This window comes from Globicephala melas, chromosome 20 (assembly GCF_963455315.2).
Source record: "Globicephala melas chromosome 20, mGloMel1.2, whole genome shotgun sequence".
In the NCBI taxonomy this organism is placed as follows: Eukaryota; Metazoa; Chordata; class Mammalia; order Artiodactyla; family Delphinidae; genus Globicephala; species Globicephala melas.
Window position 1 is genome coordinate 19,402,679 of NC_083333.1, and position 24,278 is coordinate 19,426,956.

General features: G+C 55.8%; 1 protein-coding gene across 1 annotated transcript; it reads right to left on the reverse strand.

Annotated features, from left to right (window-relative positions):
- Positions 1–310: 310 nt before the first annotated feature.
- On the reverse strand, positions 311–24,131 carry ALKBH5 (alkB homolog 5, RNA demethylase). Its single transcript, XM_030861206.3, has 4 exons — positions 23,258–24,131; positions 15,192–15,272; positions 5,347–5,502; positions 311–4,569 (listed from the first exon to the last, which is right to left on the reverse strand). Exons 1-4 carry the CDS (start codon positions 24,025–24,027, stop codon positions 4,392–4,394), a joined length of 1,185 nt encoding a protein of 394 aa, XP_030717066.1. The 5' UTR covers positions 24,028–24,131; the 3' UTR covers positions 311–4,391.
- Positions 24,132–24,278: the final 147 nt, after the last annotated feature.

Consider the following 24,278-nt stretch of genomic DNA (forward strand, 5'->3'; position numbering starts at 1 on the left):
TTGTTTAAAAACTAACTTACACTGAAAACAGAGGTAAAGTTCAGAACTAAGCACTTCCGGGTTTACTTCGTTTCCCTCCTGTCTGTTCTTCTGCATTACACTGGCTGCATCTGTGTGGTGGAGACACTGTGATAACGGCGCTCGCGGCCGTGCTTGGAACCAGCCAGAAGGGAATGTTTCCACGGCCACAAATCAGGCTGGGTTTACCACTCATGTTCTAGACCAGTGCCTCCAACAGAGACACAGTGCAAGCCACACATGTAATTTCAAACTCCCTAGTAGCCAGACTTAAACAGTAACAGCAAACAGGTAAAATTAAATAGCATACTTTATTTAACCCAGGTATGTCCAAAATATTATCATTTCCATGTAATCAATATAAAGTAACTAATGATATTTTTTACACTCTTTTTTTGTACTAACTCTTCAAATTCTGGTGTGTTATTTTACGCTTAAAGCACAACTCAATTCAAACCAGCCACGTTTCTTCAGGTGCTCAACAGCCGAGCTTCCAGTGGCTAATGTACTGGACAGCACAGGTCTAGACTTAAGAAATGGGTGGAGAAAATATTAACGATGCAGATTAAATTTAAAACTAATACTGAGGCTGAAACATTTCAATCCCACTAACAATCTGTTCATCAGTGAGTAATCAGTAGGTCGTCTCAAATTTAAGGACAAAGTTATTGGGAAGAGAGCAGGGTAGTAGTAGGCCGAACAGTGGCCCCCAAAAGTATCAGGTCTCAATCCCTGGAATGTAAAATTTTTTTAACGTTTTTTAACTTTGCCAGTGTGATTAAAGATCTTTACATGGGGAGATTATTTTTGGTTATCAAGGGAGGCTGTAATGAGGGAGAGGCAGAGGAGATCTGGGACACAGAAGAGGAGGCCGTGTGGCCACAGAGGCAGAGACGAGAGTTATGTGGCCACAAGTCAAGGAATGTCAACAGCCGCCGGGAGCTGTCAGACGCGAGCGTGGGCCTGCCACACTGATTCCAGCCCAGTGGTGGTGATTTGGGATTTCTGACCTCCAAACCGTGAGAAAATAAACGTCTGTTGTTTTAAGGCCCCGGACGTGTTGCGATCTGTTTCAGCAGCCACAGGAAACTAATACAGGTAGATGGGATGCAGCTCCGTTTACCATATTGTGGCTGGATTACCACCACAGGTGAGCTACAAATACAAGAACTCAACAACTAAAATCAGTAAGAGCATTCTGTGAGAAACAGCGGGCTAGACAGAACTTAAAGAGTGCTACGCTTTATTACTGGTAACCTACGTGCTACACATCTATCAGTATGCTCTACAATAACCTTACGTGTGTGTGTGTGTGTGTGTGTGTGTGTGTGTGTGAGACACACACCAGCTTGTCCTGTACCCTCACCAGAGCTCAGCACAGTCGGACACTCGTATTTTTTGAATGAATGAATGTGACTTTGGGCCTCAGTTTCCCCCACCACACAACAGGATTATAGGAATGGGATGGGTTCCCCAGCTGGGAAGGGCTGGAGCCTGACGTTGTTAGAGCACCGCTGTATACAAGCCTGGGCTGGGAGCAGAGATGGGACTCAGCACGTGGCCCAAACAGCGAGCTAGTGCCCCAGCAGAGGGCTGGGAACAGTCAGATTCAGGGACTCAGATACGGCCCCCCCATCTGCTTGGGAACTACTCAGAGGATTCTCACAGTCCCAGAGACGGGTGCCATGGAACCGCTGTACAGGGACAGAAACCAGCGCCAGAGACACAGCAGGACCTCTGAGGGCTGGACCCCGTTCCTCTGGCCTCATCCCTCAGTCCTCAAGGCAAAGGGCCTCCTTCACTCACTAGGAAGAACCCAGGTCTGGCTTTATCACAGCTGCAGTGGAGAATCCCTCGCAGCTCCCCAGCCCTCCGCATGAGCCCCCATCCCGTGACCCAAGTCAGGGGCCCAGGCACGGTGTGGGTGACCTTTCCCTCAGCTCCCATGTCTCCTCTCCAGGGCATCCAGGGCCCTATCCGCCCAGCCCCGTGGCTACCCCTGCAGGCCCAACTGGCCACAGACCCCAAGGCGGCTCTGCCCACCCCACCCCCACTTCACATCCTGTCACTGATTTGCAGGCCTGAGCCCTGGCCACTCACTTGCTCCCTCTGGACTCTCCCCTCCCTGTTAAATGGGGAGTTAAGTGGCTTGCCAGGTTTTCACAGCAAGAATTTGGCCAAGCAGACTGGCTCTGGGCACTGGAAATGAATGAGGGAGACTCTAGACCAAAGCCCCTGACCAGAACCTGGGAGCCAGGTCCAGGATCTGGAGGGACTAAACCCCCTGGATCCCACCCCTACTCTACCCAAACCCCTCTGCCTCAAGCCTGGATCTGCATCCACCGCTCTACCGTACTCATCTTGAGAGCAGGGGCTGGAAGGGTTTTGCTCACTATGGGGCCACAGTAAGGGCTTGGCCAGCATATAGCAGGAACTCCAGAATTTGTTTAATGAGCAAAACCACCTACGTATTGTCTACAGGGGCCAGGCCCTCTCCTGCCTTTGCTCGTGCTGTTCCTCGTCCACTGGCCCGCAGCCTCTCTGATCACCCCAAGGAAGACGGGCTTCCAGAACTCAGCACAGTAGGATCCTGGCTCCTGTGGGCCCACCGTGCCCTGGGCACCTGGACATACGGCTTACGAAGTCCATCCTCCTTGCAGTTGGAGAAAAGACAGTGGGCGAGCCCGTCCTCAGCCCTGCGTCAGCAACTGCTCCTCTCCTCTGCAGCCTCGGTGGGCAATGAACTCTGCCCCCCCCACCCCCTTCAGAGTTTCAGGGCAAAACAAAGGGATTAAGGAAGAACCAAAGGCAAGTCCTCTCTTACGACAGCATCAGACAACTGTTTCAAAATATATTAGATTTGGTTTTTATTGTAGAGCACACATATCAGGGCAAAGTGCTGCACACACAACTACAAATCATTTTTGGGAAAAAAGCTGTAAAAAAAAAACAAAAAAAAACTGCAACTGCTTTAGTTATGCAGCCCCGACTCGAGGAATCCACACTGGCAAAGGAGCTCTGGCCCCTGAGAGGGGCTTCTTGATGGGGGCTGCCTCCCAGCTTTCTGCAGCCTCTTCTGTAAGACTAGCCCCCTGGGATGGTAGCAGCCTGGGGACTGGGAGGGCCTCTGCTCTCAGCAGGCCTGGGTCTTGGCCCTGGCTGGCAAGAAGACATTCCTAATGAACCCAGATCAGCAAAACCTTGCAGCCTTCAAGGATCTGAGCAGGAGGAAACTGCCGAAGACTTCGCTTATTTTTTCCCTTTCATTATTATCTTTTAATGGACCCTTCCTTCCCCAGCTCTCATGCCCCTGAGGCGGAGGAGGCACCAACCCAGTCTGCAGGCCTGAGCTCTGGCCTTGGATGCATCCTGCAGGCGGACAGAGGGGGCGGGCAGCTTCCTATGGGGACTGACATAGGGAGAAGGCCCAAGGAGGGCCGATGGAGAAGAAAGGAAAGGGAAAGGAAAAAGCCAGGAGACCAAAGGAAAAAATGAAAACTCAGAACAAAAGAAAACAAAAACCCTACCACACACCACAACAATTTTCCATAGCCCAAACGCTAGACTCAGAAGGACACCAGTCCCTCCAGCTAGAAACAATTCCTAAAACTGCCCCAATACGGCAAGTCTAACTGTTCCACACAATCACACGTGTATGCTTAAAAGGAGCAACCCAGCAAAGAGGCAGGCTCCTGGCAAGAGGTCAGGACCACTGCAGCCGGCCCCTGGGCAGCCCAGGGACCCGTGGGCAGAGCAGGCCAGAGGGCATGCAGGAAGCCCGGGGTCTCAGCCAACTGAACAGCTCTGGGGCAACAGGGGCTGGCACTACCTAGGCCTCTGCCCGGTCATCCCTAACAATTGCTGCAGGAGGAGCGGGTATCTGCGGGAGCTGCTGGGGCCTGGAGAGCAAGTGAGGGGCGGGAGGGCAGCAGGCCCCCTGCAGAGTCGGCAAGACCTCAACCCATGGCAGACAGTGGGGGGAGGGGGAGGAGATTGAACTTCATTTACAACACTAAGAAGATTTACATTTAAAGCAAAACAAGAATTTTTCTAAACCAAAACATTTTGTTGCTTTTAAATAAACCCAGCCAGACACAGCCCCACGTGAGGACAGCTGCCCCCCACGCCTCCACTGGCCACTCCAGCGTGAGCTTCTGTGCCTACAGATGCCAACAGCCTTTCCATCCAGGAGGAAAACCAAGAACACGAGAACCAGGTCCTGGCCAATTCTGTTCTTCAGCCTTAACAGGCAACAAACCAAGGAAAAAAATATAAGAATCAAAAAAAGAAAAGGAAAGGAAAAAAACCCCTCAAAACGCAACAAAAGGAGGGGCAGCTAGTGAGGATCAAGCCGAGTCCCGGAGGCTCAGGCCTCAGTGCCGCCGCATCTTCACCTTGCGGGCGGGGCTGCCCGCCGCCTCCGAGCAGTCCTCCCCGGGCTCGTAGGACTTGCGCCAGTAGTTCTCCGAGCTGAGGCTGCCCCTCCGCCGGTGTGTGGGCAGCAGCACCGAGCGCCGGTTCTCCTCCTTGTCCATCTCCAGGATCCGAGGCCTGTGAGGGAAGGGGTGGGGGAGGCGTTACCCAGAGACTGGCCCAGGGCCACCCCAGCTCACCAGGTCTCCATGGAGGGGGGTGTGTGGCAGTGGCAGAAGCACTGGCACCGTGTCTTTCTTTGCCCAGCAGGTGCCAACGGTCACCCCTCGTCTTTGAGACATTCCCCGGTTACCCTGTGGGGTCTGCTGGGCTCTGAGCCTGGTGCCCCAGGACACCGCCAAGGCTGCCGGGCAGAAGGCGGCTTTCCTATCACAGCCTCAAGCCCCTGCCTGGTTCTGGCGTCCCCCTCGGCTTCTCAGTCCTCCCCCGACTCCCAGTCTCCCTCTCTGCTCACCAACCCCACCAGCCCTGAAACTACCAAGCTCTTACTGTCTCCGGCTCTCAGCCCATACGGCACCCCTGGCCCACACTGCCCCTCCCATACATCCTCCCCATCCTTCCAGCCTCAGCTTCAGCAGCTTCCTCAGAAACCCTTCTGAAACGGGCCCCTGCTCTGCGACCTTCCGAGGCCTGCACTTCCCTGCTAAAGTCCCATGTAACCCACCGGAGCGTGTGTCAGGGAGCAGGACCAGGGAAGGCGTGGGAAGGCACACAGCGTTCCCACAGGCGGATGGCCAGGGCTTAGTCGAGAACGCCACCAACCCCAGGGAACCAGAGAGAAGGCATTGGAAAGGTGGACAATGCCCGGCTCCCAACCACCTACCCCAGGCTTCCCACCCATCTTGCCCTGCAGCCAGGCCGTGGCGCCTGCGTTGAGGGACCGCAGCTGAGTACCTGTGGGCAGCATCAGGGTCTGCCTTGCGGTGGGACCGCTTGGGTTTCAGAGCGGGGTCCCTGTTGTTTCCGGACAGACGATCTGAGGCATAGCTGGGTGGTAACACGGAGCTACTCAGGGACTTTGTTTCCAACCGGGGTGCATCTAATCTTGTCCTGCAAAGGAAATGCACGTGGGGTCACCAGCAGGCCTCTGGGGAGGGTGTGGCCCCATTAGACCAATTCTTTCTCTGGCCGGGCTAGGTGGAGGCCAGCAGTCTCTGCTCTGAGGTTCAGTCTCCTCATGGTTCAACTAGGAATTGGTCCAGCTGACTTGCAAAGACCGCCCTTCCCAAGTTCAGGCTTAGGAGTCGGGAACGGGAACACTTCTGTTTGGAGACTTCCAGTGACCTGCTGCCCCAGGGGAAGGATCCCAGGGCTCTCTCAGCTGGATGAGACAGCCCCATCTCACCCTCCTCCGGCCCAGAGATTCTCAAGGGACAGCTACTGCACCTGCCAGAAGACTGAGGGCCCCACTGGTGGGCACCAACACACTCCAACAGACACATCCACCCCTGCCTGAAAATCCAGACAGGAAGGTTCCCCTGGTCCAGGCCTGTGGAAGGACTGGAAGGGAACAGAGTAAGAGCTTCCCTACCCTTACACGGGGACACCAAGGCTGTGGTAGAGCCAGGAGGAGGGCCCAGACCCAATCCCACATTCACGCTCGGCTCTGGTCCCAACACAGACACCTGGCAGCTTCTGCTGGTTCCGGGACACTGACCAAGCCAAGGCCAGAGGGCTTCTGAAGGCAAAGCCCCCACCTGGCACTTGGAACACACCAGTCAGTCGAGGAAAAGCGTTCAAGTATGGTGGGGGAAGAAGGGATGGAGAAACTGGGTAGGGGTAGCCCAGGGCAGCGATCCGAGTCCTTTAAGAAGTCAGGCCAGGAGGAAGCCGGCCTGGGAAGCCTCAAAGAAGCCCCAAGGCCTCTTGTGGGATACAGAAGCCAGCAAGTCAGGCTGCTGGCAGCAAGGGGCGAGAGAGAGGCCTGGGGCGGGGAGTGATGGGGGCGCAGCTGGCAGAAGGCCCTGGAGGCATCTTTCCCATGGGCTGCTGGCCACAAAGGAACAACTGGGTTCTGAGGAAGAAGGTGCTATGGTACCTCAAAGGACATCCTCACAAGAACGCTGGGGGAAGAGAGCAGAAGGGGAACCCAAGAGCTGCCTTGGCTTCTTGGGAATGACTGCGCCCGGTCCTCGTAACAGAAGGGAAGACTAGGTCAGTCAGGAGGGAAGGCACGTGTGCCAGGAAGTCCTGGGAGAAAAGTCTAGTCCAGGTGAGCCTCCAGGCCTCTTAGACAGGGAAGCCAGAAGGGCCCAGCTGCACTTACTGGCCCACCAGCCTCGGCTTCCACTCTGGGGACCCCAGGCTACAGGAGACAGGACCTAGGAGCAACAGGAAGATCCAGCCCTGAGGCTGCCACTCAGAGTATGGGCTAGTCACCATCCCTTTCAGGGCCTGTCTCCCCATCTGAGCAAAGGCCTCTTTCAGTTCTGAGGGTCTAAGTCGCCCCCTTCAAGGCTAGGCTCCTTTCGAGGGGCGCTGGGAAGAGGTGGTGCTGGGCACACCCAGACCTGAGGGTGGGAACCAGAATCACCGAAGCCCTGAGACCTCTCGTTGACCAGGCCAGGCCTCAGATCCCTGCGCTGAGAGCTCACACCAAATGTGACATGAGCCAAAAAGCTCGACTCAGAGGACTCCAGAGTCTGAAGCCTCAGGAAGGAAAGCGCCCCTCCAGCACTGCCGAGCCGAGCTGACCCGAAGACCCCGCGGGTGCCGGGAGCACACGCCCAGGGCAGAAAAGCCCGTGTGGGCAGGACCCGCAGCCCAAGACCGTGAAGTGGTTTCCTCGGGTGAGTGTGGAAGGCCAGAGAAGAGCAGCGCCACCAAGAGGAGAGCCTGGCCCACACACCTCCGGGGCTGGAAGGCACATCCTGCCACGCAGGCATGGCTGGCACACACTGAGCCCTGGTGGGGCCCGCCCTTCCTGAGCTGCTTGCGACTAGGGCGGCCGGCCCGGGCAGCCGGGGGCAGTGGTGGGGGCCCCTCGCTGTGGGTCCAGGACTACTGTGGAGGCTGGGGAGACAGGTGGGACCAGCTGAGAGTGGACAGAAGCCAGGCACACAGACAGGCTCTGTGTCCCGCCAGCTGCCTGAGAGAAGAAGAGACGGAAGGCGCAGCTCCCCCCACAACAGCTCTGCTACTGTCAGGGCCAGCCCTCAGGGAAGGGGTGATCAGAAGCAGCCCCACCAGAAACTCAGCCTCCCGCACCCACTTTGGGGGCAGTAGGAGCTCTGGGGCCTGACACATTCCCTGGGGCTGTTACAAGTACATCTCAGAACATTGGAGGAGCTCTACTTTTGAAAAGCCACCAAGCTGCAAGAAGCCAGGCTAGAGCCAGATGCGCAGCCCAGAGCCCACCAGCAGTGTGCCTTCAGAGCACACCCCCCTCCCCTCTTAAAGGGCAGCCAACTCCCAGGGAGCAGGCCAGGGTTCAGCAGACAGAGCCACAGGTTTGGAGGCAGGAAGCCCAGTTCTAGCAGTAAGGTCTGGGCCTGCGCCTCCTCGGGTGGTTAACAGGAACCAAGACCTTCCTTCCAGATCTGAGCCAACATCCAGGGGTCATGGCAAGGCACCCCAGGTATGTCGGGACAGCCCCCAGGACAAAGCATGGACTGGTCCTAGGTACCGGGAAGCCGGAACCAAGGGAAGATGGCCAAGCATTAAGGTAACATTACCATGTGACCAGAGAGGAAGGGAGGAGACTGACTGTCTAGGTGCTGCCTTCTCGTTCCTTTATCAATCATGACTCCCGCGGAGAAGCTGCTGGGGCGGGGCCGGGCGGGGTGGGGGAGGGGGAGAGTGCGAAATCAGAGACCCAGTCACTGGCCTCAGCCACACAGCTGCTACCCCAGGATGCCCCTGAAGCCCAGGCAGGCTCTCTTCACCGTGGCAGAGCAGAGAGCTGTCCTGGCAGAGGCAGGCCACCGTTTCTGGGAGACAGGGAACCAGTCTGCACTTCAGGCCCCGCTGCTAACCACCCACAACTGCTGGTTCCGCCCTCCCCAAGCACCCTTGTACTACAAAGCCTGCCTTTCCCAATGGAGCGAGCAGGCAGGGCACAGTGAGGCAGGCCTGTCAGAGTACACTCCTCGCCTACGAGTGCCCTGGGCCCCAAGGTCTACGCTCCTGCCCCTCTAAGTATCAGACTCCCCCACAGCCGAGACCCACACCCATCCCTCCTGCAGTAGTACCGCCTCCCAGCTCCCACCAACACCACACGCTTCTCTCCAACTCCTGCCCTGCTCTCCCCGCATGGCAGTGCTGACACGGGTGCAGCAGCCTGCTACGGTCAGAGGAGCCTGAAGGACACCTGAGTGTATCACCCAAAGAAAGGGCACCCCAAGCACGTACATGGTCCTGGGCTCCCAGCAGACCTCCCCCGACCCAGGCCAACAAAACACCCGGTCCCCAAGGGGAGCCTCTCCAAATCGCCCAGCCTGGTTACCACCACGCCATCCATGCCACATGCGTGTAACCCAGGGCCCCCACAGACGCCAGCCAGACCACAGGATCAGGGTGCTCAGGGATCCCCCAGTTCAGGCCCTGGTAAGGGCTCACTGTCCTCCAGGACACCAGGAGACCTGACACTGAGGCTGCTTTCCCGCACCGGGGCTGCTGACCACCATGGCTCTGGGCTCCCCTTTCCTCACGCTGTACCTGACCGAGCACAGCCGTCCTTATCCCTACCCCTGCCCCATCGAGATCAGAGGGGGCAACGGTGAGGAAGGGCCGAGAAGCACACACAGCAGTCTCGAGTTTAATCATCTCCAGCATCCCAACGGCCCCAATTTTCAGGTAAGAACACAGGGCTCAGGTAACCAACTTGTATTCAGTAAAAAAAGGGACAGAGCCAGGCCAGGAGCCCAAGCCAGTCACATCCCTGGCGGCCTCACCGCCTCCTTATTCCTTAGGCAGGTTGTGGATACACCCAATCTCCGGACTCCCCGGGAACAAAGGTGCGTAGTCCTTGGTACCGGGACAAAAACCATGGAGACACAAGCAGTGGCAGGCAGGTGTCCCGGTGGGGGCCATATCTCAGGCCTGGCCGGGATCAGGGAAACGAAGAGCTGAGGGACAAAGCCCAGCGCACACCCTCTGCTCATCCACACACACAGCCTTGCATTCGGCTGCTCTGCTTTCTGGGAGGGCCTCCCTCTGACCCCAGGGGCCCCCGGACTGAATGACCCAGTAGGCCGTTTAGCTCAGCCTCCCACAGGCAGTCTCTCCTAAACAAGCCCCCACCTGCTGCTCCCAGGCCTCGGTCCTCCCCAGGGCCCTCCAGACCTCCCGCACAGCAGCGAGCACTCTGACGAGCTCCGACTGGGTCCCGCCCCATTCGTCTCCACTGTGTTCCCCACTCGGGGCCTCTATTAGGAACAGCACCTCCGCCTGACCTGTCCTTGCCCCTGAGCCTGTTCGAAGCCTGCCTGAGGCCCACACACCACCCCTGACTGCCTTCAGGCGGCACCTCTCTCGATAGCATTCCCTGACCAGCCTCCGGTGAGGCGCTAAACCTTTACCTTCCCCCAAAGGTAAAGTGAATGAGAAGAGACCACACTCACCACTTTCCCAGCACCAGCACAGAGCCCAGCACACACCAGCTTTGGTTAACATTTGGCAAGTGACTCTCCAGCTGCTTTTCCAAACTTCAGCCCACTGTGAGCCAAGCTCCACTTGACCAGCGGCAAAGAAACAGGCTATTTACACCGCCTTGAGCCGTTTCCTCTGGTTAATCATGCAGGAACACAAGTCTCATAGGCCAACCCGATGCAGGCCTGGGGGCCTCCTGAACACCAAGAGATTGGGTGCCCTGGCCACCAACCAGAAGGCCCTGAGGGCCACAAGCCATCGCCTGATGCTGAAGTTTGGATCCGGTGCCTCCTTCCCCTCACTGCCCCTCCATTCCAGAGGCCCTCTATACTTCCCACCTTCAAGCTCACCAATTCTGCCTGGCCAGCAGTTTCCAGCTCAGGAGCCAGAGCTACCAAGCGTGTCTCAACAAGCCCCCGAAGCTGCAGGTCGTCTTTTTGTTTGTGTTTGCTGGGCCCCAGTGGACACGCTCTGTGCTCCTAGGACAATGCTCACTCTGCTTGTGCTGTCTGAGCGTGCGAAGTGCCCACCTACCACAGACCCGGCCCCAAGGGAGCGCTAAGTCTCCTACATGCCCACCTCGGGTGCCTTGTGCACACGAGATGCTTCACGTTCCCAAGTCAGGAATCCCTGCTCAGAGATCACTCCAAACTGGCTAGAGAAGCCGAGGCAGTGAGCTGCCTGCTTGAACCCCTGTCCAAACAGAGTTCATACCCTCCACTCTCAGGGTTAATGTGTGGGAAGCACTCTACCCGGCGCCCAGCCCCTAGTAGCCGGGTGCTTGGCAGAGGGCAGCACACAAGGCCCTTAGAAGGCCGCACGTCAGGGAACTGTGGGAAAAACCAAATACTCCCCCACCCCAATGACTGCCACACCTCAGAAGTTGGCCAGCCTCCTGGTTCTCTAACCAGTCATTTAAAACTTAAACCACACTTCCAAAAAAGTAGGTCCAGCTTCCCTGCCAGGGGAACCAATGATTGACAAAGATGCATGCTGGGCAGCTTGTTCTGGGTGGGCTGGGAAACAGCGACATTCCAGGAAGTTGGGCGTATTCAAGAGCTGACCAACCTGCAGCCGCAGCCTCACCCCACACCCTGGAGAGTAGCCCCCTACCGCTTAAAATACTCTCAGCCCCCAGCTCTCTACTGGCACAGCAGAGGCAAGAAAGCCCTTCTGTATGTAAGGCTCTGGGTTCTTCAACTCACAGCATCCGCCCTGGGGCAGGGCTCGGGGTGTTCCACTGTGCAAACCATCAAGGGCCACAAGACCCAACACCAGGAGACCCAGGTTCAAGGCCGCACTCAGCCATTTACTGGTTGTGACCCCAAACAGATGACACTACGCTGCAGCCTAGGGACTGCACCCCCGGGGAGGCTCTCCGAAGGTCACTCCCAGCGAGAAACTATGGCACCTCCTATGAAGACTCAGCATCATCCCCGTGCAAAGGAGCCGTGTTCTGCTGAGTCAGGCAGCACTTGACCGCCGCCCACCCGTTTCCCCCCATGAGGCCCTTAGAAAGACTACCGCAGTGCTGACCAGCCTGAAGTGGTGACAGAGGCCCCAGGCCCTCCCTCTGCAGCCTGTGCATCTATATCCAAACCTAAGAGAAGGCAGAGCTGGCTCCACCCTACCTGCCTACGAGGAGCAGGACCGGGCTCAGTGCCCAGGTCCCACCTGTCAGGATGTGGCCTCACCGAAGGACACAGAGTCAGCCAGGCACCCACCAAGGCCACATCCTTGACCCCTGGGCAGCGCCTGAGCCAGGATGCAACCCTTTTCATCAGGTCACCAGCTTGTCCTTTTGTACCTGGTGCTGTTCATCGACCGGAGCTGTCCTCCTCTGGACCGGCCTCAGTGCTGGGACTCAGATGAACACGGCTCTCCCTGCCCCCCACAGAACACAGCTTTGGAACTCACAGTGGCAAGTGTACAGGCTGTGACAGCAGGGGGTAGGGGGTGGGCTGAGAGAGCTACATGTATATGATGCTTCCTGCGTGTCAAGATGGTTGACCCTCGAGCCTTGAAGGACGGCTAGGTTAACCAACTTTTCAGCGCGTATAATGTGGGTCATCTGGGGGGTGGGTGTGGGTCAGAAGGGAAAGCATTCCCAACAGAGGCCACACTGCTGCAAGAGTCTGGGACATCAGTGCGTGGGCCACACTAGGAGCCGCAGGTAATTTAACGTTAAGTGGGAAGGAGACAACAGGGAGAACATTGAGGGAGGAGGCTGGATGGACAGGCAAAGTCCAACAGAGACCTTGGATTTTACTCTGCAGGCAAGAGAGCTGCCCTTGCCTCTGCTCTGGTCCCCTGGGTGGGCTGCCTACAGCTAGGCACTTCACCAGCTTAGTAGCCTAGGGAAGCTGCGGAGGTGGGGGCACCCATCCACTCCTTTCCAGCCCAGTCCCCGGCTGGCTCCTGGATCCACTCAGGGCAGGAGGTCAAAGAGCCCAGTTACCCACAACAGCCATTCTCCTCGGTCAGAACGCTACAGGGGCTCAGCTGGCCAAAGAGCTTCCGGGGTGAGCTGGTTAACAGTGTGCAGAATCCTGGGGACTTCCCTGGTAGTGCAGTGGTTAAGAATCCGCCTGCCAGTGCAGGGGACACGGGTTTGAGCCCTAGTCCGGGAAGATCCCACATGCCGCGGAGCAGCTAAGCCAGCATGCTGCAACAAATAGTAGCCCCCGCTCGCTGCAACTAGAGAAAGCCCACACGCAGCAACAACAAAGACCCAACGCAGCCATAAACAAATAAATAAACAAACAAACAAACAAAAAAACAACAACAGTGCAGAGTCCTAGCTCCACCAAGGAGCATCCGGCTCGGGCAGACAGGTACGGGAGCCACCGCTCGAGGAAGGAAACAGCCAGAAGAACGACCCAACACTCCAGCTCTGGCCACTTCCTCCTGCACCTCCAGTGAAGCTTTCCCTGGGATGAGCTATTATGAGGAGCTGGGAAGGAACACCTAGAAGGCGCTGCTCTAGTTCTACTCCCCCCCACCCTCATTCCTGCCCCGGGTGGGCCACCTGGTCTCTGGCTGCCGCTGGCGGTACCAGGCACACCTGACAAGAAATGACTGGGAAGGAAAGGCCAGAAGGGAGCAACACATTGGGCTGCCTCACTTCTGGGTCCTGGGTTTTGGACTGTGCTGGGAACCACAGGAAAAGCAAGCGGAAAAGCAGATAAAAACCCTTCTTCTGATGGATTCTGGGAATATTCTTAGGCTAGAGGAGAAACGCTGCCAGGCTGACCACTGACTGGAGTTCCCCTAGGTGCCCAGCGCCCTGCCTGTACCGCAGGACTGTCCCACAGGTCTGGGTCATCTCCATTCTACAGATGATAAAACAGACTCAATGTTCTGACTTGGCAAAGTGGCAGGGCCGTGCCAAAGAGACATCACCACCACAATGTACTGGAGCTCCGGACCCAAAGGGCCAAGATGCAGAAGTGATAAATTGCAGTTAAAAAGATGACCAAAAAAAAAAAAAAAAAGAAAAAAGATGACATGCCAGGGTTTCCCTGGTGGTGCAGTGGTTGAGAGTCCGCCTGCCGATGCAGGGGACGCGGGTTCGTGCCCCGGTCCGGGAAGATCCCACATGCCGCAGAGCGGCTGGGCCCGTGAGCCATGGCCGCTGAGCCTGCGCGTCCGGAGCCTGTGCTCCGCAACGGGAGAGGCCACAACGGTAAGAGGCCCGCGTACCGCAAAAAAAAAAAAAAAAAAAAAGATGACAAGCCAGAGAGTAAGGATGTACTTAAAAAAAGAAAGAGCTCCCAATGGCCAAAGCTGGGACAAGCTGAGCACAGAACAGACACCACAACTCCACACTGATGTCAGGAATGAGTGAACGAAGAAATAAACAAGTGGGGGACAAGACACAAAATCTCCTGTACAGAAGGATTCCAGGCAATCTCTGTGGTGACTCCGCCTCAAAGAGGTGGCACTCCGCCCTCAAAGAGGTGGCGCTCACCCCCCACTCCTTACACGTGTGCCGCTCACAGCGACGTCCCTCCTGGGAGGACAGTGTGGACAGGGGGCAACAGTGACGAACGCAGCCTCAGCCGGGCGCTCAGGGTCAGCGTTGACAGTGGAAGGTCCTGCGTCCTGGACGTGACGTGAGGAGAACTGCGCTGCCCCTCTGCGGTCTCCTCCCCAGACCCACAACCCCGGTGTAACCATGAGGCAACACCCCAACTGAGGGACCTTCCACCACACACCTGGCGGTCGGTGTTACCACGAATAAGGCAAGTCTGAGAAAGTGTTACAGCGGAGAGGAGCTAAGGTGACACGACAACTGCACATCCTGCGGGGTCTGGGACAGAAAAGGACGTGAGGAGAAACTAGGGAACTGTGAGTAAAGGATGGACTCCAGTTAACCGTCCCGGATCAGTATTGGTTCCGTGACTGTGATGAACATACCACACTGATGTGAGACATTACCAGGAAGGGGAACGGAGAGCTCTCTGCTATCTTCACAACTTTCTGTAAACCTAAACCTGTTCTAAAAAATAAAGTTTACTTAAATTAAAAAAAAAAACAAATAAGGCAAGCTATAGGACATCCTGCTCCAGCCTGGGTCTAGGCACTGTCCTGCTCACTGACGACTACACGAGCCTGGGCAATCAGCCAGCCTTCTCAGGACCCCTGCCTCAAGGCAGGATTGTCTTGACCCAGCGTCCACGTGGTCAGTCCATTCACCTCGTGAGCAGAAAAAAAAGAAGTGCTGGAGATGCCAGGATTGGCAATGTTGGTCAGTGCGTCCCTGACCCCCTGGCCAAAGAAGAGGGACAGCCACAAGCCATGCGCCTGCTCAACACGCGGCCAGCCACCCACCTACATCCCCTGTCCTCACCCCCTGCTCCTCTCAGAAGTGAAAACCCAGGCATTTTTAAAGCAAGCTGCTGAGGCACAATCTAAAAATACTCAGTGAGAAGCACACGTGACAAATCAGAACCAAGGAGGAAGGAAAAGGAAGAGGTGGGGGGAGGCAGGGCCTGGAAGAATGTCCCCCAAATCCTGTCTCAAGACCCAGCCCACAAACACTGGGAGCGTGTGCTTTTGCTCAGCCCTCGTGCTGAGGGCTATTGACAGAGGAACCCAGACCTCCACCTGCAGTCAGGTCTGCAGGAGCCAGACACCAGGACACTTACTTCCTGAGGATGATGACTGCTCTGCGCTCCTTGATGTCCTGAGGCCGGATGCAGTGAGTGATTTCATCAGCAGCATATCCACTGAAAAGAAACACAGAGCACGTGAGCATGGAGAGTAGATGGACAACCAAAGATCCCCAGGGTTACGGAGACAGAAATAGGGTCCCAGTCTTAACGGCCACCCTCCACCCCATTACGTGACACGTTCAAGGATCTACGTGGGAGGAAATAACGTGTTAAGTTCCAGGATGCTTTTGCCCAGAAACCACTGAAGAGAAAACCTGGAATGAGGTAAAAGCAGGTCTTAAAGCAGAAGCAGAAGCAGGAATCTCCTTGCACAGGCCAGGAGCCCTTCTTTCAAAGGGTCCCCAAGAGGGCACACCTTTAGTGGCTTTGGAGGCCGATGGAGTGACTCAGGCCAGACCCTGGGGAGAAGATAAGAACTGCATCTCCCCCTCCCCCACCCTTGGGCTGGCAGAGGAGGCCAAGGCAGACACTGACAGCACTGAGTCACCAGAGAGAACTAAGGCTGCAAGGTTCAAAAAGAGAATTTGTCTACGTGGAAAAAATGCTTTCAAACACCTTCATTTTGGGGGATCCAAAATCTTGAAGACAACTGTGTTTGGAATATTTTAAAAATTCCCATCACACTCAAGTATCTATTTATTTTCTTCATCAAGTTACATGATTTTGAAAACTGCTCAAACCAGTGAATGTGGGTAGACGGCTGTCCTCTTCACAGCTAATGTCTCTCCGATTTGAAACTCTGGAAGCAAACTCAGCTCCCTGAGTACAGGCCCTCACTGGGAGCCTGGCAGCCATGAGGCACTCCCACCCCCCACTAAGCCCTCCACTGAGCCAAGGCAGCTCCGCAGCCACAGGCCTCCTCCCCCTGCTCAGGTTCCCTGGCTGCCGCCGGGGACCACCAATCTTCTCTATTCAGCTGCTAATCAGCTCCTTCTCAAGGGCAGCTGTGAAGACGTGGATGGAGCAATGGTCAGAAACACCACAGGCCTGGGAAGGACTCCTCAAAATGGCCAGGCTGCCCCCACGTGGGCAAGAACTAGATGCAAGAGCGAATAAACAGTCCTAGAGAGAAGTACCTCTGATTCAGAAATCTGATTTGGGGCCATGAGGAGGGCAGAGAAAAGAGCTCTTATTTTAGGGATTTTCCCCTTTGAGCTGCTCCTCGACCACAGGTTTTCAATTTTCTCTGTAAATAACAGTCCTGTGAGATAACTACGGACAAATGTCCACAGTCAAATCAATCTGGAAATATTGATGAGTTTAAGAATGCACTGGTATGTTAAAGGACCTGAGAATTACTACAGCTGACTTTAACTGAGCACTGACCAAGGAACCTTCTCTCAAACAACACCTATTAACATCTGCAGGCGGGAGTTCCCTGGTTGTCTAATGGTTAGGATTCAGCGCTTTCACTACAGAAGCCTGGGTTCGATCGCTGGTCGGGGAACAATCCCACATGCCGCGTGGCATGGCCAAAATACAAAAAAAAAAATTTAGGGACTTCCCTGGTGGCCCAGTGGTTAAGACTTCGCCTTCCAATGCAGGGGGTGTGGATTCGATCCCTGGTCAGGGAGCTAAGACCCCACATGCCTCATGGCCAAAAAACCAAAACATAAAACAGAAGCAATATTGTAACAAATTCAATAAAGACTTTAAAAAATGGTCCACATTAAAAAAAAAAATCTTTAAGAAAATATCTGGAGGCCCAGTGAGAAATGCCATACAGCGATCGAGGAGTTGAAGAGACCTGGGTTACAACCTGAGCTCTGTCACCTTAGCTGAGTCACATGCTGGGCCAACTGCAGGGACAGCAGTAGATTCTCGGGTGTTCATGTGGTGCTGCTCTGTGCTCTGTCACTTACGACATTCCTTTGTGGTGACTAATGATGAGACTGTTAAAAGGGTCAGTGCTCCTGCTCGTCTCTTCTAGGCAGAACTACAGTTATATGTCTTCCTGGTTAGCACCCCTGGAGAAGAGCAGCGGGAGGCCCACCTGCAGGGCTACCATGAGAATTCAGTGAGATAATGCAGGGTGCCTGGCACCCCCATTTACTGAGCACGTGACACAAGCCAGGCGTCCTGGACAACCTTCATCCAGGCTCCCCCTGCAGCAGAGGCCTCCTGGGCCCCCTCCCAGGGCTAGGAGCTCTAAAGCTTATCCTATGCTCTCTCTTGTCACTCCACATTAGGGGAGTGCAGATCTGGGCTCCAAGACAGTCCCATACTAACACGGGACTTTGCCAAAGAGTGAAGTCCAGTTCCCCAAAGGCAATCCAAGGCATATTTCTAAGGCCTAGACCTGCAGTACCGGTTGCAGGCAACCTTCCTTACTGTTAACGAGTGTTACTAATCTGTTTGACTTGGCTATAGGACCTGCCAAGGGCCCTGACTTCCCATCTTCAGCAAGGAACTGCATCCTGTAACACAGAAGCAGCAGATCCAGACGCTGGTCAAATTTTAAGTGCCCCCCCACCTCCCAACGTGCTCCAGAACAAAGAGCAAGTCATGCCAGGTTCCTGTCCCCCAGCCCAGGCCTCAGAAGAACTAGTGCAGAAGCAAGACCACACGGGCCCACAGAAATGACCATGGCGCTCACTGACCCCCACCTGAAGAACTCACTGGCACTGGTCTTCTAGAACTTCCTGGCAGCTACGACACAGCCTACTGACCCCGTCCTCAGTATCAAGCTCTGCTGCGAGTAGGAGGCTCCAAGTCCTATCAGAGGAAGCTCTTCTGTCCAAACTTCAGCAGAAAGTGTCCAACAGAGACCACAGAGGATTATTTACTGCTAAGGAACTTACTTGCTACAAGACACACTGTTTGAAAGTGCCAGTCTGCCAGCTTGAAACTTAATATACCCTGGGTCCAGGCCTAACCTTGGCATGAAGAAAAGTTCCAGTGCCTCCTCCTCTTTTGTTCTCACAGGGAAGGGAGAGGGGAAATACCTGAGGCCGGTACTGCCCTGCGCTGAGCCCAAGCACCCCCCCCCCCCCAGTGCAGCAGTGACTAGTGTGCCGCAACCACCCAGAGCAAGAGCCTGGCTGTCACCCACCACACTATGCCTTAGAGTGACTCTTGGAAAGTCTCCCCTCTCTTGGGAAGCTCTGCTCAACTCCCCAGGCTGGGTTCCGCCACACCACCCACCCAACCCTCTCTGCTACTGCAGTTCGGCCTTGTGGCAACTGTCTTCCCCACAAGACAGAGCTCTGCAAAGGCCTTACTCATCTCTGCATACAGCAGACGCTAGATGACGTGTGTGTGTCGAGGTCAACGTTCCTACTGCTGTGAAGACTCAGTTTCTGCATCTGCAAAACACAGACTGCAGCAAGTCCTTCCTCAGAGGATCAGGTGCAGGTCAAATGAGGAGTCTGGAAGACTCTTCATAAGGGGCTGTGCAGGACTACACACCTCTCCTCTAGGGGACAGCCTTGGAGACGGAATTATTAAGGCACAGTTCCAAGGTGGCCGCCATTCCCCATCTACTCTGTGCCCTGCCCAGGGCAGACAGAGGCAGAGATGGAGGGCCTGGCCGAGATCACCAGGACGGCCTGGCGACACCTCCCTCCAGCGGGGGCACCTGCTCTGGCAGCCCCCATGAGCCTGCCTCACCCCTGAGAGGCCTACAGGACCTCACTTAGGATTTGGGGGGCAGCAGGCCAGCCACCTGGGCACAGGGGCAGAACTGTGACCTCAGACTCAAGTTATAATCACACCTGAACCTCCTAGAAGACACATGGCCTAACACGATGAAGCAGTCCTGGGGCTTTCTGAACCCAGAAAGAAGGCGGCCAACCTGCTCCAAGTCCCAATTCTGTACACATCGAAGTATAAACAGAAAGCAGCTGAGCACAGAGGCAGCTTGTTTCCAGACACTTCACCAAAACCTCAAGCCTTCGGTCACGTGAAAGACAATCAATCTTTGCTAACAACTCTAGGACTTCAACAGCCCCATTTTGCAGAGGCAAACTAAGGCCCAGAGAGATTAAATAACTTGCCCAAAGTCAAACAGCTAAAGTGGTGGCAATGGAACTCTAATCAAACTCTCGGTTTCAGTGTCTATGCTACACTGGTTTTTGTTTTTTGATGGGAGTGGCGGTGGGGAGAGGTAGGTAACGAGGAGTAGGAAGAAAAGCCCATCTGTGTTTCCCAGTGACAAGGTCCAATCTGTCGTGGGGGCCTCACCGACCTCAGCAAAGGATACAGGTATTCCAACCACCTCCAGGGAAAAAGTCCGCAAAGATGAGCCCATGCCTCCAGCGAGTTAGCATCATATCCCAGTAACAGCAGCACACCAACGGCCCAGCCAAGAATGGCCAGCCAGCCCTGAAACTTTTATGGCCTATTTATTTTCTGCTTTCTCTGACCTTCATGACTAAGACCGTCACTAGCCTGCTAGCTTCCTTTCCTTTGCTGCCCTCTGCCTTCTTCTCACGCCTGGCAAAACCAAGGCCAGCCAACACCCCGTAGCCCAGCTCCTCCTGAGAATAAACAGCCCTGACTTCATCCTCAAGTTCCTCCCCCTCTCACGGAATCAGAAGATTCCACACAAGAGATGTGGCCCAGACCTATCTGCCCTACATTCCTAACTATTTTAAGCCAGAAAGCTAAATTTTGCTTTCAACCAGCTGAACATGATCAGTCCTTTGCCCAGAACTGAAGGGGTGCCCGCTCCACCCAGTATCAACTCCTATCTGGAAGTCACAGGCTGCGCTCACCACTGCGTGGTCTCATGGCTGGGCGATACAGTAATTTGCAGACAGGTGGCTAAGGCCTGGCTCTTTGGGCATGTGGGCACCGCAACCACAGACCACTCAGCAGTGATTAAAAATAGCAGCAAGTATGCAATTAGCCTTGAGGTAATTATTCCAATTAATCCATCTGAAATCTGTTTTAATCTGCCACTTACCATACAGGGAACAGGAAAAGGAATACAAGATGAACTGATGTAAGAAGAGATAAAAAAGATTTATTTCTCTAGAGAACAGCATTAAGACAGGACCCACTCAGGCCCAGCGTGGAAAGGTTACAGGAAGACAACTCCCAGCTGGCTCGGAAAGAAGTCTGAAGCACTTCCAGAAGGGTCTGCTCCGGAGTTGCTCTAAATGCCCACGTCTGGACACTGCTGAGTCAATGTTTGCCACACACTGGAATCCACGCTGACAACTATTAAATATAAAGCTGTATTCCTGCCATATTGCCTTGGACGGGTACAGACACCACTGCCATCAACAACACAAGTCTGAGTCAGATGAGAACTACTAGAACCCCTGCCCACCTGTAGAGAACCACTGTGTTCATCAGCCCCTTCCATCGGCAGCCTTACAGCTCATCACCTCTGCGCTGGGATACTTACCAGGAAGTGAAAGCAAGCATCCCCTCTTACCAGCTCAGGGAAGAGCCCGAGCAGGACTTGCACAGAGGCAGCACTAACATGCAGGTGTTCACACACCTGCATAGCAAGTAAGCTCAGAGAGCTAAGTGAACAGGTGCTGGAGAACTTAAATTAGCGGGGGTGTCCGGAACCTGAGAGCAGTAGCTCTCCCCTGGGGGACGTTTCACCCCTGGGAGACACGTGGCAGTGTCTAGAGACATTTCTGGTCGTCACGGAAGGTGCTTCTGGCATAGCGGACAGAAGCCAGGGATCCGGCTAAACGTTCCAAGAGGCACAGGACAGCCCCCACAAGGACTGCCCACACGTCAACAGGACTGCGGCGGAGGAGCTCTGCTCTAGAGCTTCACCGAGGCACGCCACACCAGAACGTCTACCTCAGGTCCAGGCTGGCTCTGAGGACTAGTAAGGAGCTCCAGCTGCCTCTAGTCGGCACCTACCCCTCACCTAGCCCTCATGCGCTCCCCTCCGCCCGCACCTCTGCTCGGCGGCTCACTCCCAGTCACCTCCTAGCCCCCTTCAAGTTCCTGAAAACCTCCAAACTCCACAGTGGAGTAAGACGTCCCCCCCAGTGTACTCCTGCGGTTACCTTCCTGGGCTGTAACTAACTGACTGTGGCCTCCCCCGGGCCGTGAACTCTGTGAAGGGAAGAGCCATGTTTAAGGCTCCCCCAAATCCCTAGCCCCCTCCCCGACAAGAGAGCAGGGGAGCACGAAGTGGCTGTGTATGGTCGACCCTGTGCCAGGCCCTCTGCTAGACTCCGAATCACCACCTTTAGCTCTAACAGGCTGTGGAAGTTGCCATCACCCTATTTACAGATGGAAAAGCCAGCTCAGAGAACGCCCACAAGGTCCCAAAGCAAACGAGAGGAGAGCTGGGTTCAAAGCCAGGGGCAGCACTTTTCAGGACGTGGCCGAGCCTCCCACACTGACCCCTCAGCCAAGTCAGAATCCAGGAGGAAGGGACTGGGAAAGCCTCGGGACTTCACCACTCTAAGGCAAAGATGAAGAGCGTTTTCCTGGTGATGCAATCCCGCTGCTGATCGCTAACAGACCTGCACTTTAGGAACCTGAAACCTCTCCTCAATACAGGGTGTGCGTGTGTGGGAGGGAGGGGGCTCTGCAAGTCACAGACTGCCTCTTGTGGCCCCCCCTTTACACACCGGGCCACTGCCAGACCTCCTGCTGACAGCCCTGAGGACCTGTGATGATGTGGGAAACCAGTATCCCCTTAGGAGAGCAAATGGCCCTCGTGCGAGAGACCCCTTAAAGCACGGAGAGCCCTTCGATGAAGTCAGACACCTAACTGCCTTACACGGCAGGCCACTTGGGAGAGTGTGCCCTGGAAATCCCATCTTAAAGGGCTCTGCCAAGACATCCATCTGGAGCACCACGTAGATCCGAGGAGAAGCCGGGAGCCCACGTGACAAGGGGGTACCTGAGAGGTAGGTGGCCTCTAGATTTCGACGCATAAGGAAGCCGAAGTACTGCTCCTGCTGCCACTGACTTCGCTAACTGCCCCCTCAGGAGACATGGTGGGCACCACACGGCTCTGCTGCCATTCCCAGATACGGAGGCAGCCTCAGCTGTTCCCCTCAAATGAGACAGAACACTTGCCTCAGGGCACTGAGAGGGCTCCCGGGACCCTGCTTCTCCCCGTGACCGTGGCCTACGGCACTGACCGAAATTCAGAGGTTAAGCTGCTCACAACAGAAGTGCAGTGCCTGCCGATCCTGTACTAGAATTTGGTGGCCAACCAAGCTGCTCGGAACAGCTGCAGTCTAGATCTCCTAAGAGGTTTTGGGGATTACTGAAGTACATCGTTCGATTTACTTGCTTCAGGGCTGGAAGCAGGGAGCTTCCAAGTAAATTTTCTGCTTCATATAAACAGCAAAGGTGTTGCAGCAGGCAATCTTCTCTGAGGGCCAGGGCACTGAGCTAACCCTCAGCAGGTTCTGGGGCTGAAAATAGGCCAAGAGCCTAAGATCTGCTGAACAGCTACAAAGCCTAATACCAGGAAAAGAGACAAGCTTTATTTTGTTTCATATGGTCCTGATTACAGGTAATGCATCTTACAAAGGACCAATGGGCTCTTCTGCAGCCAAGAGGGACTGAATTTTAAGTTTGCTGCACTCTATTCCTGGTCCAACCCCTGATCTGTTCAACTCCAGGGAAGCCACTCCCCCTCCTGGGAATGAAGAACGTGTGTCAATTAAAGACGCTCAAGGGCCTTCCTGTGAGGATCTCCTCTCTCAAAGGAATCCACGAACGTGTTCTCTGTTAAAAAGACCAAGAATGGCAAGTTGGAAAGACTTTTAGACGGTAATGCCAGCTAATTTTTTTTAAAAACACAGAGTTGCAAATGGAGGCCCAAAATGGAAGTGACTTGCTCAAATCACGAAGGTAAAGGAGACTCCGAAAACCACCCTTCCAGAAAGATGCCTTTACATTAGCTCTGGGTCAAGTCTGCGATCTCGTCAAGTCTGCCCACGGGATAGAAAATTCTAGCTCAGCTCCCTGTTTTCTTACTGCCCGTGTTTTAAACGCAGACCCCTTTCCCCGCCCCCCACCCCCGCCCCGCAAACAGAAGCCTGGGTCAGAAGCGGAAAGCGCGGGCTCCTGGGGGCCGCTCCCTCCTCCTAGGCGGTTACCTGAGCACAGTCACGCTCCCCCTGCGCACCGGCAGGGAAAGCACGGGCTCCGACACCCGGATAGGCTTGAACTGGAACTTGCAGCCGAAGCACAGCGCGGAGTCGCTGAAGAAGGACACGGACACGATGGGGCGCTCGAAGATGTGGATGGGGTCCACGTGAGACACGATGCAGCCGCCGGGCTGGTAGTCGTTGATGACGGCGCTGTTGACGAAGCCCTCGGGGATGACGCGGTGCTCCACCAGCTTCTGGATCACCAGCTGGTGCACCCACTCGGGGATCTCGTCCACGTCGCCCGGCGGGTAGAGGCGCTCCTGGCCGGGTCCGCGCTTCTGCAGCTGGGCGCCGTACGTGTAGCCCTCGCCGAAGAAGTACTTGTTGCGCAGCGGGGCCCGGTCCACCGTGTGCTCGTTGTACAGGCCCTTCTCGGCGCGGGACACCACCTCGTCGATGCGGGCCTCGATCTTGGCGCACTCGTCCTGGCTGAACAGGCGCATCTGGCGGATACCGCTCTTCACCTTGCGCGCTTCCTCCTCCTTCTGCAGCTGCTGCTCCTCGAAGTCGCTGCGCTCGGGGTCCGAGTCCTCTGGGTACTTGCGCTTGGCCCCGGGCGCCGCGTAGGGCTCGGCCGCGGCGGCGGCGGCAGCGGCCGCGGCCACTGCGGCGGCGGCAGCGGCCGCGGCCTCCCGACTGCCCGCCTTGTAGTTGTCCCGGGACGTCATGGACTTGAGCTTCTCCCGCAGGTCCGTGTAGCCGCTGGCGGCCGCCATGGTCCACGCCGCTGCTCTAGGGCCCTCCGCGGCGGGCGGGGCGGCCGGGCATGGCTCTGGGGGACGCGCCCGGGCCCCGGGCCGCAGAGGCCCTCAGCGCCAGGCCCGCGAGCGAGGCCGCGCCGCCCAGCAGGGGCGTCGAGGGGCGGCGGGTCGGCCTCAGGGACGGCGAGTCATGCGGCGACGGCGACGAGGCTCCCTCCTCCTCCGCCTTCTCCGCGTCCCGGGGGGCAGGGGCGCCGGCAGGGCCT

Bases quoted from the DNA above. Each gene is read 5' to 3' on its own strand.
- ALKBH5 (XM_030861206.3), bottom strand. From the start codon at position 24,027: ATGGCGGCCGCCAGCGGCTACACGGACCTGCGGGAGAAGCTCAAGTCC. The intron at 15,273-23,257 runs GTAACCGCCTAG...GTTTCTTTTCAG, and splicing joins GGGAGCGTGACTGTGCTCAG to TGGATATGCTGCTGATGAAA. The intron at 5,503-15,191 runs GTAAGTGTCCTG...TTTCCTTTGCAG, and splicing joins GCAGTCATCATCCTCAGGAA to GACAAGATTAGATGCACCCC.